We start from the raw sequence: 14,562 nt of genomic DNA on the forward strand, positions 1-14,562 counted from the left end.
TTGATATTCGAATACGAATTTGAGAACCAAGTTCATACATTTGGTTGGAAATCCACAACGTGCTGATAATTTGATGGACCCAACAAGCCTGGCCAAAACATTTGCCATTATTAGACATCACGCGTACGTTAAACAAAGCGGATGTAGTAGAAATATACAACGGAAATGCTTTTTTGAAATAAATCAATGCGAAATTCGATCAACCGAAAACGACGTAAATATTTGACAAAATGTGTTAGCAAAAGAAATTGTAATACGGGCGTAATTTGTGCATGGTTATTCAAACAGAAAATACGTTTTATAATGAAAAGTGATTGTTAAACAAATACCTACCACCAAACGGTAAAATCCAAAGTGAAAAAACTGTTCAATAATTTTAAAAGACATTAAAATAACAAAAAATTGTTTAAATTTATTTTTGCGTGTTCCACAAAATTAAAAAAAAAAACATAATTTTTATTATAAACAAATCCAAACTGAATTACTTGAAAATCTTATGTTTGATGGGTGACTCAATGTTTGCAGACTTTATGCAGCATCTACATATGATTGAAATCATATTGACAGCAGTTGCACGCATAACAAACGCACATACACCAAAACACAAGTGTTGAATAAAAGCCCGCATACTAAGCGCCAACACTATATTACCTCCTTCCTTTCGCCGCAAACAGCAGCACAACGAGAAGGTATTCATTTTCAACAAACTTCGTTCATATGCATTAACAGAGCGTTTTTTGCCTTTTGACGCCTTACTAATCCTGCAATTGAGAAGAAAAATCAGAGACAAACGTATGGTTAAATACGCGTGCTAAACTGTTACTCTTCAATTTCAATTGAAACCTGTCGAAAATCAAGAAAAAGTGGCCAGAAAAAACATGTCCCCAACCACCAACAAAAAGAGGGGTCAATCAGCTGCATGAAAAACTGAAGGAAGCAACACATTCGAAACGAGAAACACACGCACACACCAACAACAATTCAATGTTCTGTGCTACAACTCCATCGCCATCAGCAGCAACAACAAAGAAAGCATCACACAAGAAGTGACGAGAGCAGAGCACAAAGAAAGCATCATTCACTCTTATTGTCGCACGTCTCATCAAACTTCGTTTATTCGGTTTCTGAGACATCGTGTGCTCCACTCATCTTTATCATCATCTCGCAACGTAGCTGTAGCAGTGGTGGCAGCAGCATCATCATCACACAACTTCGTTTTTGATGAGCCTTTCTTGTCACAAGAGTGAAAGAGGGGGAGCAGTGTGCGAGAGTATACCTCAGGGTATGAGGATTTTGTTAGCCTGAGTATTGTCAGTCATTCAGTCTTCTTTCTTTCCGTTTGTTGTTATTGTGTGTTGAACCGCACAACACAACACATATCATCGAACAATAACAACAAGTCAACACAGAGCGCGCACACACAACATCAACGTCAACATTGAAAGCAGCGCAGCAGACCAGAACAGCATTGAATGTTTTCTGTGATTAAGTGACGACATTCGCTGTTTGACTCTCAAACGGTTAACGACGGTTATCTGGCCATAACGGAAATACGCCACCGCGCCACACGCACAAAACAAGATTTGAGAAACACCGAATAAAAAAATTAAATAAAAAATCCAAACAAACTCGCAAAGACTTGTGTGTGTTTCTTTCACAATTCTGTTATTGTCATTCAGTTCAGTGGACACCAACAGCATAAAAGAATGCTGCTATTAAGAACAAAAAAATAACAAACGTGAACTTGTGTTGATGTGATAAATTATTTTTTTCAAAATAAATAAAAACAATGAATAAAAATTCATATCTAGTCAAATGTTACAAAACGTTTAATTGACAGAAATAAATGAAAATCCAGAGAAATGGAAAAATAAATTTACTTAAAAAAACAACCAACATCCAAGACTGATACAAAAAATCCCAAATTAATTCAATAATTAATGCAACCAAACAAATTCCATGTGTCCCCTCTCCCCAAAACGCGGAAAATAAGGAAAACCTCAACATAAAAAAACATTACAAATTCGTTAACAAAGTATACGTAAAATGCAACAAAAATCAATACAAATTAATAATTAGAAATATATATTTAAATAAAATTATTAAAAAATAAACAAAAATAAATTATTTATTAAGTTATTAAATAAAACAAAAAACCCTAAACGTAGAGTGCAAATTAAAATATTTTCCTAAAAATAAATTAAAAACAAATATTGCTCACATATAGAAAACCAACAACAACAACAAAATATTCGATGTAAACAAAAAACCTAAAAAATACCTTAAATATTTAACCGAATGTATACGATTCATTGCAATTATTAATTAAATTAAAACCAACAAAACTACCCACTACAAATTTAAAAAATTAACAAAAAACAAAATATTTTCTAAATTTAAAACAAAATAAAATTTTCTTAAAAATTTAAACAAAAACAACTAAAACTAGTTTTAATAAAACCAACAACAATTATACGCGTACATAGTGCAAAAAAAAAAAACAAACAAAAAACAACAACAATAATTTATTAAATATTAACACAAATAATATATTAGAAAAACAACAACAAGAAAAACTCAAAACAACATTAATAAATCTTCAGGAGCAAAAATCATCATTCGAGCAAAAGACCACCTCTGTTATACACACATAAAGAATTATAAATTTAAACCGAAAAAATTGAAATTTATGATTGTTTAAAAATATTAAAAAAGAAAAGCAAATTTCTTTCAAATTTTGAAATTTCTTCACAAAAACAAAAAAATTATATTAATTTTGTGTGTTAATTTTTGCCTTAAGTTTGAGTGAAGGCTAAAACATCAACAACAACAATAATAAATTCATTTCACCAAGAACAAACAACAACAACAAACATCTCAAAATGCTGCACGAAGCTTTAATGTTAGAAATCTATCGTCAGGCATTGAATGCGGGGTAAGTTGCGTCTCCTTTGCTTTTCTCTCCCCTTCACAATTTTATATTTTTATTGCTTTTTTGTCAAAATAAATCAAAATTTTTGTTGATTTGATATGTTTTTCTTATATATCCGAATAAGATTAGTAACGTCAATATTATTCTTAGAATGTTGTATTTGTTGCTTTTGAAACAATCATATAGGTATTAATAAATTAGCTGCTAAGTGGGGGAGACGATTTGAAAAAAACAGAATCGGTTTCACCGTTTGTTTGCCTTCAAGAAAAAAACATTTCAGCAACATTGTTTTTTTTTTTGTTTTGTGGCGGGCTGCTTGTCATGTGTTGCGGTGGGCGTAAATAAAAAAACCTAAGCAAATTAAGGGACAGTTTTTTTGATGAATTAAATCAAAGCGAACATAAGGTGATTTAGAAAATAAATCGTTAATATTATCAATCGCGTGAAAAAACAGCTATAAAATGTCCAATTTATGAAATGAATATAGTAAATTTCGTTCATAACGACCTTCAAGAGACCAACACTTTTTTGTCATTATAAATTGATTTTATTTTAATATTCAGCACATTAACAATATGTATGTTAGAATATAAAATGGAATATTATCCACATTAAATGATTATTGGAAAATCGGTATTTGTAGATTAGAATTTTCTATCTGGGTCGATTTTTTTTGGTGTTTGTTATGTGTGCCGATATATTTTCAAGCCAATGAATTAAGTTTAGTTGTAAAGTAGAATGTGATTCCATATTCGTTTTCTTTTAGTAGGTTTTCAAAAAAAACCCTTGTAGAGAAATCTGTGTTTCGTATTTATTTTAGAGTTTAGATTTAAGATTTTAGTACCAATATCTGGGCCGATTTTTTATTTCTTGGTATTTGTTTATTGTGCCAATATATTTTAAAGCCAATATGATTCAAGTTTTGTTTTATGTTAGTAAGTTTTAGTGTTGATTTTACAAACAAATACATAGTCTAAATCATTGAACTTTAGGGGCAGTTGTTGTATTTATTTTAAAGTTTCGATTTAAGATTTTAGTGCCAAATGGAATAAATGCAAATATTTATTAACATAATATGAATTCATAACATAATATTACCGACTCGCGTTTGCAGAAATTTGTTTTAAGGGTTTACCCCTACTTATGACTTTCAAAAAATCGTAGAGTATGCCGCAAAAATTTCAAATTGGTCGGAGCAAAATTGACTGAGATATGAGCATTGGAAAGTAGCAATTTATTGTGATTTGTATGTAGCTAGAAACTTTAAACGCGTTTCTCTCGAAATGACATTTTTTAAGTCGGTGCCAACGATAGCTCGAAAACGAATTGGCCGGTATTCATATGGTTTGGTGAGCCTGTCTTTAAGCAAGACATATTGTTTGAATTTTTTGCTTGAAAAACGGTCTATTTTTTCGTTAAAATAGAAATTTTGATTTGTACAGTTCACAATTTTTGTTAAATTACATTTTTTAAAAATCTGTTTCGATTAAAGACAAGATTATTAAGTTTTAAAAAAACCAACAAAAATATACGAAGATCAGCCCTTCCGTTTTCGAACTAGGGTTAGCTCCCCAAAACGCTTTTATACAAATATTGGTAGTTTCTTTGAAAAAAAATCATGAAAAATGAGTTTTTTGGTCTGCACAACTAGGGATAACCTCTTAAATTGATATAACAATGAAAAAAATTTGCTTTGCAATGAATAAAAACTAGACATACAAATTGTTTGCTTTAATTTTTTATGTAAGATCTAAGGTTTTCATTCTAATCTTAACATTATCAGACAAAATTTCTAAATTGTGTTGAATACGATATATCCGCATTAAGCGCACCTTTGGTCGAAGGGACTATGCTAGTTTCGTCCTGATCTTCGCCTTCTGTATCCCCAAGTTCTGCCTTGACCACGCAATTGCTTTCGAGAATTCCTCTATCGGTATATTCGGCGTAACAAGCCACGTTGTATCATCTATTTTATATATTCAGAACGGTTTCTAAAAAATATTTCTCCCGACTAGATATTGTATCACTTTGCAATTGTCGCCAGTCACTTATATTGCTTTTATTTATTTTTTGGCAGGTAAATACAAACTTATGAGTCAAACTTGGTTTATCTCTCCATGTATTATTAGCTTTTAAATATAATTCCCATTTAAAGAATTGAACGTTAAAAGTGTAATTTGCATTGAAAATGTTTAAAAATGTAAAATTTTTAATTATTTGCCTGAAAGTCCAGATTTGCACTATAGCAAAAAAAAAACTACTAAATTATTAAAGTCAGATTATTTTAAAAGAAAACACAAAATATATTTTAGACAAATCTTTCAAACCATTGCTACTTATCTCACAAAAGTTTTTAAAGCTATCTTGATGTAGGTATTAGAGCATAGTTTCTAATATCGCAAAATCTTCATCACTTTTCCAAACCTTTATATTTACTTCAAGTGAAATAATTGCAGTAACAGCTACCAATAACTTGATTCATGCTCCTACTCCTTTAAATTAGAATAAATTTTCTTACGATATTTCATGTTCGTCACTTTTCCAAATCTTTATATTTAGTTCAAGTGAACTAATAGTAGTAGCATAATCAAATACATAACTTGAATCATATTCCTACTCCTTTAAATTTGAGTGGGTTTTCTTAAATTATTTTTCAGAACGTAAATGTATCATAAAGTTTTCTTTCAAAATCTTTAAAAAAATTAGGACATTTTGTATTGCTTCTTTTTTGTGAACTTAATAATTTTCATGTAAATGTCAGTCGACATTTTGTGTTAAACGCGTAATTATGAAATCGTTTCATTAGTCCCGAAAAACAATGATTTAGTGACGATTGTATCTCAAGCTATGTTTAAGAAACAAACTATATCACCTGTCAATATCTTTTTATTATTTGTAAACAAATATATAACCAAAACAAACATATAAAGTTATGCCCATATTATAAACTGGAAATGACTCAGTAAATTCCTGTAGCTATAGGCCGCTTTCGATTCAAATCCAGCTTGGTTAACTAATCAAAATAATTAATAATAATAATTTAATGTATTTGAAAACAAACATCTACAACTATTTCCCTAATAACCCTCACAAAGTAATAAAAAAGTCGCAATTTCCCGTGTCTCAATATTCATTTAAAAATATCACTTTATCGTACTTATAAAAATTATAATTAAAAGAGAATTTTCTATGTATGTATGCATGTATATATGTATTCGTTCTATTTAATAGTAGGGTCACTCCGAAATAGTACGTATTAAGGTATGTGTTATAGCAGCACTAACTTTTGAGAATAATAAAATAATTAGGTTGATAAATAAATATTTTATTACAAGAAACGTTTCCTTTCGCGATAAAATTAGCGAATTTGGTGCATATTTGTTTTCACTGATTTCAATTAGACCTAATAAGAATGCTAAAGAAGGAAATACTGAAGCGGTACTTTGGTTTGAAAATTGTTATAATTACTGAAGATCTGTTCAGAAGTCAATTATGTAAAGAGCTATATGAGGAATGTTGCAATTGAATACTTAGAGAAATGTGCATATCAGACCTAACATTTCAAATATCAGAAGAAGAACAATATAAGGACCAAAAAGGGATAAACCAATTCTATGCAAATAAAATAATTAGGCTTATATATAAAAGTATTATTACAAGCCACATTTTCTTTTGTGGTAGAATGAAAAGTGTCATCAACTTCTTTCTTACAATACGATTTTGTAATCAAATATACAAATATTTTGGTAGATAATCAAACAAGTTCTATATTAGAACAATCAGATACTATTTTGTTCCATTATAAACACTTTTATTTATATCATGTCGTCACATTAGTGTATATTTTTGAAAACTATAATTTCAACGCCGTCAAATCAAATTTTTGACATTTCTTACAGATAGGTATAATAAATTTTTCAACACGAGTCTTCTTTTCCATTTTTTTCTTATCAACAGTCAATATACATTGTCTAGCTTTTTATAAATTTATACTTCTCTAAATATATATTCGTTTCATTTGGAAATTTCTAATAATTCAAATTAATTAAATGAAATTGTTTTTGTCATTTAATCATTACCCCTCCCCACATACATAAATTCGTATATGTACATTTTTAATACCAAGCCATAGTCGATAGGGAGTGAGTGAGTGATATATCATAAACAATCATTATTTATGCCATTCATTTCATTCTAAACGAAATGACAGTTTTATTGCACAGTACTACAGTAAAGATCATGCATATTAGACTATAATTGATCTACAACCACCAAACGTCACTTTAAAACTGTGTTAGAGCCACACCACCATTGAAAAAAAAACTACAAACCGCCATGTTAGAATTGGTGGATGGATAGTTTTGATAGCATTTGCGGCAGTGTTAAATAATTATGGGGTTGTAAAACAACATTTGTAAAATTTTCCAATATACATTTTTATTTGTTTCTAGTTTTTTTTTTTATAATCACAATTGTTGGTTTAATATGTATTATAGTTTGTTACATTGACTTGCCACATTTAATTTATGTTTTTTATAAATAATTCAATGTGTGTTTATTTTTTTAATATTCATGTGACTTTCTGACACACATCTTTCTTAACTTTTATGTTATATTGGCAATTTGGAACATTTCAATGCCTTGTCCGCCCGTTTATCCATCTATATAAAATATCTATCTATCCTTCATTCATTCTATATCCATAAATTTTATTCTCTATGCTAAATGTCTGACAAGATTTGACTGTTTAGTATTTCGTTTTGCGTATGACCTTATAACCAATAAATTTATTAATAGTTTTAATATAAATTATTATACTAAAAAATCCATACACATTATTATTAGCCAATAGCAGTGATATTGACATATGATACTAATTTGCTATTGCAGCGAAAAATATATGATTTATAGCCATGATATGATAGTGAATGAAAAAAGACATGTTGACATGGTTATATGTACATATATACATAAAAATATAGACACATAAAAATGTTGCTCACCAACAGCAAATTTGTTTTACACCATCAAAGCAAAGAGACATTATTCAATTGCACCCCACAGCTAAATTTGTATGTAAAAAATGAAAACATTGAAAATGAATTGAGAACATATACAAATTGTTTGCAAATGTGAAAATTTCATTAGCAATGATTCTCGAAACGAATCTCATTGATATGGTGACAACTAATTTGTTAAGATAGGCAGCAAACAATTGTCAAGTTTTTAGTGAGTAAAATTGCGTAGTCTTTCTAAAATCCGATTTCATATTTTTATAGTTTAAAGCATTTTTGATGGTTTTCCGATCTTACTCTTTCATAATTTATACGTCATGGGGTGTAGAAGTAAAATAGTATTCCTTATCCAAGAAAGTTTTGAAAGAATTTTAATTAAAGCAAGTTTATCTGTTGTATCAATTGTTCTCCAAAAAGTATGGAACTTGAGGATCGTTGTATTGCTTTCATCTGCCACTAAATTTACCCCATTGAAACATTCAATATCATATATCATTCAATCCTCTCAATTGACAAAACACATATATCATTACCTTCGAAGTTAAAACTTATATAAAACATTCGAAATATATGTCATATGATCATACATTTCACAATCAACTTTGACAGAGATTAGATTTGTATGTAATGTTCATCAAATATTTAAACATTTAGAATTACAACATATTTCCATATCATTATTATTTTATTCAGTTTAATATGAGTCATAATATAGTACTAGTCATCAATTTGATTGAAAACCTCCATCAAACGTCAACCTCATCTAACGTTTTGTTGTTGTTGTTTTTTTTTAATTTTATATCTTGAAACGTCTCCAACATTATTTTCCAGTATATGGTTCATTGCAAACAAAAATGTCTCATGTCATTCATTGATCTAGACGATCTTTTGAGCATTTATATCCATTGTTGAACAATATTTTATTAAGATGACAGTAGTACAGTGGATCAAAATAGTTTACAAAAAATAATAAAATGCTGAATTTCTTTTGCAGTTTTGTAACTAATAACTTATTAAAAAATCAATTATGTATGTGTACTTTCTAGAATCCGAAAATTTGACCCTTTAATTCAATTATCTTCTGTATCCACTGTCAATGCGCTTTTATGCAATGATCGATTCATACATTCTCTGTGACAGCGTTTGTTGCCTTGTGTTATGCCTCGCACTCTGTTGGGTGCGAGAAAATATATGATGAAAATGAAGATTAATAATAATAAAAAATACTTTTAATACAAACATACATACATAGCAATATGATTTTTTGCTTTATATCGTTGTCGTCTCGCTTGATTTGCATAACAAATAAAAACGTTGACATATTGTGAGCTATTTTTAAGATTAGTTGAAATCATTTAGTGGTGATAGAAAACATTTTTCAAAAGTTAATGGGATCTTACACACACATACATATGATGTGTGACGTTTTTTTTTTTCGTTTGCCATTATAGTAGGTAGGTAGGTTGTAGGTAGTTTGTTTTCATGTAGTGACAGCCGTTTATATTTAGTTCATAATACGAGTAGGAGGTAGTATTTATTACCTTTCCTCTCATTTTTTCGATAGACTTTACGATTTATTACCATTCTAATAACGTTTTGTTTTTTATTTTTGTTTACAGAGCATTGCCAACCGCACGTCCACGTTCTACCGATTCTGCTAATTCCAGTGAACGTTGTCCATCACATGAATCAAATTCTTCTGAGAACGGTAAAGATCATCGTGAGAATAATATAAGCCAACCGCCAGCTGGAGTTTTACCCCTGCCAACTTCACCTGGGGCCTTCCCAGCCATTCCAAATCTGCCAGCCCAACCACCATCCATGGAAGCTTATTTACACATGGTGGCCGCTGCCGCTCAACAGTACGGTTTTCCCTTGGGGGCGGGACCTCGTTTACCATTACCCATACCACCAGAGGCCGCTGCTTTCAAATTACCACCTCAAGCTTCTCCCACTGCTTCGAGTAATCACTCAGAAGCATTAGACTTTCGTACAAATCCCTTTGCCCGTTCCGGATCAGCTGAACCAGCCGCATCAGACGAAGAAGAGGAAGACGAGGAGGTCAATGATGGCAATAATCCTTTAGATTTGTCTTGTGGTACACGTAAACGTTCAGCTGAAGATGAAACCGAAACAGATTCTTCAGTGGGCCAAATACAGGTTAAGAAAATATTTAAATCTGACAGTCCACCCCTGGCTCCAGCAGCCCAACCTGTTCCTCCCAACCCTATGATGCCCGGTGTTAATCCATATTTGGCTGCCGTCGCTGCTGCCAATATTTTCCGTTCTGGACAGTTTCCTGATTGGAATGGCAAAAGTGATTTAGTTGTAGATCCTTTAGAGAAAATGTCTGATATCGTTAAGGGGCCACGCAAGGAGAAAAATTCCCGCACTGCTGGCAATACACAAACTAATGCACCTCAACCAGTAGCACCTCAGCCACCTGTAGCAGCTCCCAGTAATGCTGCTCCACCTCCAGCTAGCGAAGGTATTACCAAAACCCGTCACAATATCTGGCAGTCACACTGGCAGAACAAGGGTGTCGCAAGTTCTGTGTTCCGATGCGTATGGTGCAAACAGAGTTTCTCGACTTTGGAAGCTTTAACCACTCACATGAAAGACAGCAAACACTGTGGCGTCAATGTTCCACCTTTTGGAAATTTGCCGACTGCAAATGAAAGGCCACCGCCACCTTCCCAACCGCCTCAAGGAGCAAACCATCTACGGCAACCTCACAATAAGGGCAACAATAATGGTCCATCGCAAGCTGCCAAAAATGCATTCCAATTCCGTGGAGATCCCCCCACACCACTTCCCCGCAAATTGGTACGTGGTCAAAATGTATGGTTGGGCAAGGGTGTTGAACAAGCCATGCAGATACTAAAGTGTATGCGCTGCGGTGAGAGTTTCCGTTCTTTAAATGAAATGACTAAACATATGCAGGAAACTCAGCACTACACCAATATTTTGTCGCAAGAACAAACGATCTCAATGAAATCGACACCAAATTCAGCGTCAGGTGAAAATAAAGAAGGCCAAAGTTTGAGTTCCGAAGAGAGCCGCACTTTAAGTGCTGTGCTCACCTGCAAAGTATGTGACAAAGCATTCAATTCACTGGGTGACTTAAGCAATCACATGGCCAAAAATAATCACTATGCCGAACCTTTAATGCAATCTATGGGTGGTGCCGCCGGCAATCGTAAGCGACCAGCTCCCAAAAAGAGAGAAAAATCCTTACCTGTACGTAAGCTGTTGGAGATGAAAGGAGCTCAAGATCAAATGGAGCAAGAAATGGAAATGCAGAAAATGCAACGCCCTGGCATGGGTCCAGGACCAGACAAAACCGAAGCTGCTCTGTTTGCCGAACGTATGCGCCAATATATTTCAGGCATCAAACCAGATGAGTCTTCCAAGAATCTTATGTCTGCATCAAATGTACTTAACAAAACTAAATCTCCAGATTTAATAGAACCCAAAAATGGTGCACAGAAGCCTAACACTGGCTCCTCTTCGGTTCTTAGTGCCATTGAGCAAATGTTTACCACCAGTTTTGATACACCACCTCGTCACACCAGCTTGCCAGCTACCAGTCCTTCAAATTCGTCCACTAAAAATACCTCACCTGTGGCTTCCAATATATTGAAGCGTCTGGGTATCGATGAGAATGTCGACTACAACAAACCATTGATAGATACATCCGATCCGTATTTCCAACACTACCGTTACACCAGCAGTGAGCGCAGTGCCAGTGAATGCAGTGCCGAAACTCACACCGAATCTAGAAAAATTGAAAATCCCACTCCTGAAAAATCCTTTGCTGATGAAACCAACAACTCGACAGCAAGTAAAATGGATTGCGACATGGAAGTGAAACGTGAAATGTCCGCAGAAAAAATGGATTCCGATGTTGCCACTAATCTGACTGTTGACAATGTGCCAAAAATTAAGCAAGAAATCAAGGCTGAATTAGAAGATGAAATGAACAGTAATGAGGCACGTGCACAAAGTCCTAAGGAGAGATCAGTTGGCGAGAGCGTTACTTCGAACGGAACGGACTACTCATCAAATAACAACAACAATAATAATAACACCAAAGAATGTCCAACACAGTCGCCTAAGATGGCCGCTAGTCCACAATCTCGCATTTTACCACCACGCAGCCCCACCGATAGTCATCGCTCCATGACACCAAAGTCCCCAGCCTCAAGTATTAAATCATACGATGGAGGAGAGAAGAAATATCCCAGCGACTCTTTGAATGCTCTCTCGTCCATGTTTGATTCACTGGGCAGTACCACAAATTCATCGAGTCTCAGCAGTCGCCCACAACCACAAAATACATCATCGTTGCTTAGTACCAAACTCGATTCCCCGGAGAATCTGACCACTTCCAATTCATTAGCCGCTTTACGCCAATTCTGCATTAAGAAAGAGAAAACCGCTTAAAAACGCTCTCCAACTTATTTCGTTTTTATTTTTCATTTCTATTATGGGAAACAGTGAGAAAAACATATTTTTTGTTTTTGCTATAATTTCGTCGGCAGTAACGCCTCGCTCTCGGAGTCAGCCACGAAATTATGATTTCTGTTTTTAACCAAGGGACAACGCTCTTTTAGTTGGCTACAACCGGAACAAGCGCGCAACAAAAGAAAGAAGACAACTCGGTCTTAAAAGCCAATATTATGACTTATGATTTCCATACAACTATGCAGTCAATCTCTTACACCGTCTACATTTAGAAACATTTGCCGTTGTACCACAACAATCATACCGTAACAGGAAGCTCGCTTGCTTCCCTGCTTTTAAACCACGAAAAGAGTGTTGATTTTAATTTCGAGAGTAACCCAAAGCGATTAAAGAGAGTATGTGCGTGTAAAACTCTCGCAGCTGGGTAGAATTGCAACTCTGCGCTAAGGCGACAGTGAAAACGATGCTGTTGCAACTCGTGAGCGTGCCAAACAAAAGGGCAAACGAGAGAGATTATGTGCGATCAAAATTGGAGTGGGATATATGCTTCGAAAAAGCGTAGCAGAGTTAGCAAAAAGTCGATAAATGACTTAGCGGAAAATGCAGAAAAGAAGACTGGAATTGTGACCCGTCTTGAAGATTCTCAAAGAACATTATAAATGATGATGAACTGAAAAAATGATTTGATAAACACCTTTTTGAAACCTCCTTTTGCCAAATACCCCGAATGAGACTTAACATTGGCTTTGAGGCAACGTAATTAAAAGGTAAATATTTATTAATTATTTCTATTTGTTATTCTTAATTTCGGTTCTTAGTAAAACATACAAATGTCTTCTTTATAATTGTCGATTATTAACAAGATTTTTTCATTCTTTTCTTTTTAGAAAATATCATAACGACTACTGAAGCAGTGATATTACGTGTGCCTGTTTATTACCTATGGAAACAACACAATTTTTGGACTATTTAAAACTACAAACTAAAGTCACCACAATTTCTTGCCATTTTATGTGATAGATAATTATGCCACAAATTGAAAACTCAGCAAACAACTTGCCAAACTTTTGATAATTGGATACCCAAAAAATACAACAATTTATGGATCTATACTAAAAGTAACATCAAAATTATTACCAGACAACACACAGCCCTTTTCAGGGCTCCATTTGTTCTTTTAAAAAGAGATAAAGTCTTAATCAAACTCAAAAAGAAATTCAAATAATTTTATATTCATACATTAAGTTTTTTTTGTGAACAAATTAATATATTTAACTTTGACAGAAGTCACATAATTTTCCAACGTATAACATCCAGTAAGATTTACTCCGTTATTTCTTTTCAGAGAGTAAGGTAGGTGCCTTCGTGGTGCAATGATATGCACACCCGCCTTGCACGCTGAAGGTCGAGCAACATCAAATTGTCAACGGTGGCAAAATACCCCTCAGTAATGTTGGCGATATTTACTGAGTATTTCAGCCATGTGAAACTTCTCTACAAGTGGTGTCTTTAGACCATGGCTGCTCAAAACGGTGAAAAATTTCCCCATCAATTCTCTTTCGGTTTTTGTTGAAACACAATTAGGTGAAAATTTTTTGAATTTTTTTCTATTTCTTTATTGTTCAATCTAGGGAATCGTATTTGAGGACCATTAAGTTCAAAAATTAATGAAACATCGAAAGAAACTTCTAAATATTGTGTTTTTCTAATTTTTCGTAAATTGTATCTTGTTCTCTGTGAGCAGCCCTGCAGACACGCCGTTCGGACTGGGCGGGTCCCATATTATTGAGCTATTAGAATCGGTGTGCACTCATTGATATGAGTCTTCTTCTTGTCCCGCCTGGATATATGATAGGTTTTATTCTTTTTAGGAAAAATATTGTAAAAAGTAAACAAACAACATCTAGAAAAGCTAGCCAGTTAGTACTATTTTTTTAAGTTTTTTTTTTTTCGAATATAACCAGCAACTAATAATTTTCATAGTAAATAAGTTATGGTTCCAAAAATGAAATATATTTTTTGATCAATTTTTAGCAGTATTTTTTTAACGTCTCCCTTTTCAGTATTATACTGAAATAATTCTTCAAGGATTTAGGAATTCAATTTGCAGTGGTAATGCGTTGATTTGGAGAGTATAATAAGAATATG

The 14,562-nt window shown here is 33.1% G+C and overlaps 1 protein-coding gene across 1 annotated transcript; it reads left to right on the forward strand.

Moving 5' to 3' along the window:
* The first annotated feature begins 2,275 nt into the window (after window positions 1-2,275).
* tsh (teashirt) lies at window positions 2,276-13,721 on the forward strand. Its single transcript, XM_073965896.1, has 3 exons — window positions 2,276-2,935; window positions 9,567-13,181; window positions 13,302-13,721. The coding sequence occupies exons 1-2, from the start codon at window positions 2,883-2,885 to the stop codon at window positions 12,391-12,393; spliced, it is 2,880 nt and encodes a 959-aa protein (XP_073821997.1). The 5' UTR covers window positions 2,276-2,882; the 3' UTR covers window positions 12,394-13,181; window positions 13,302-13,721.
* Window positions 13,722-14,562: the final 841 nt, after the last annotated feature.

The sequence above is a fragment of the Musca autumnalis genome, unplaced genomic scaffold (assembly GCF_047663935.1).
Source record: "Musca autumnalis isolate F117 unplaced genomic scaffold, ASM4766393v1 scaffold_2, whole genome shotgun sequence".
Classification (NCBI taxonomy): Eukaryota; Metazoa; Arthropoda; class Insecta; order Diptera; family Muscidae; genus Musca; species Musca autumnalis.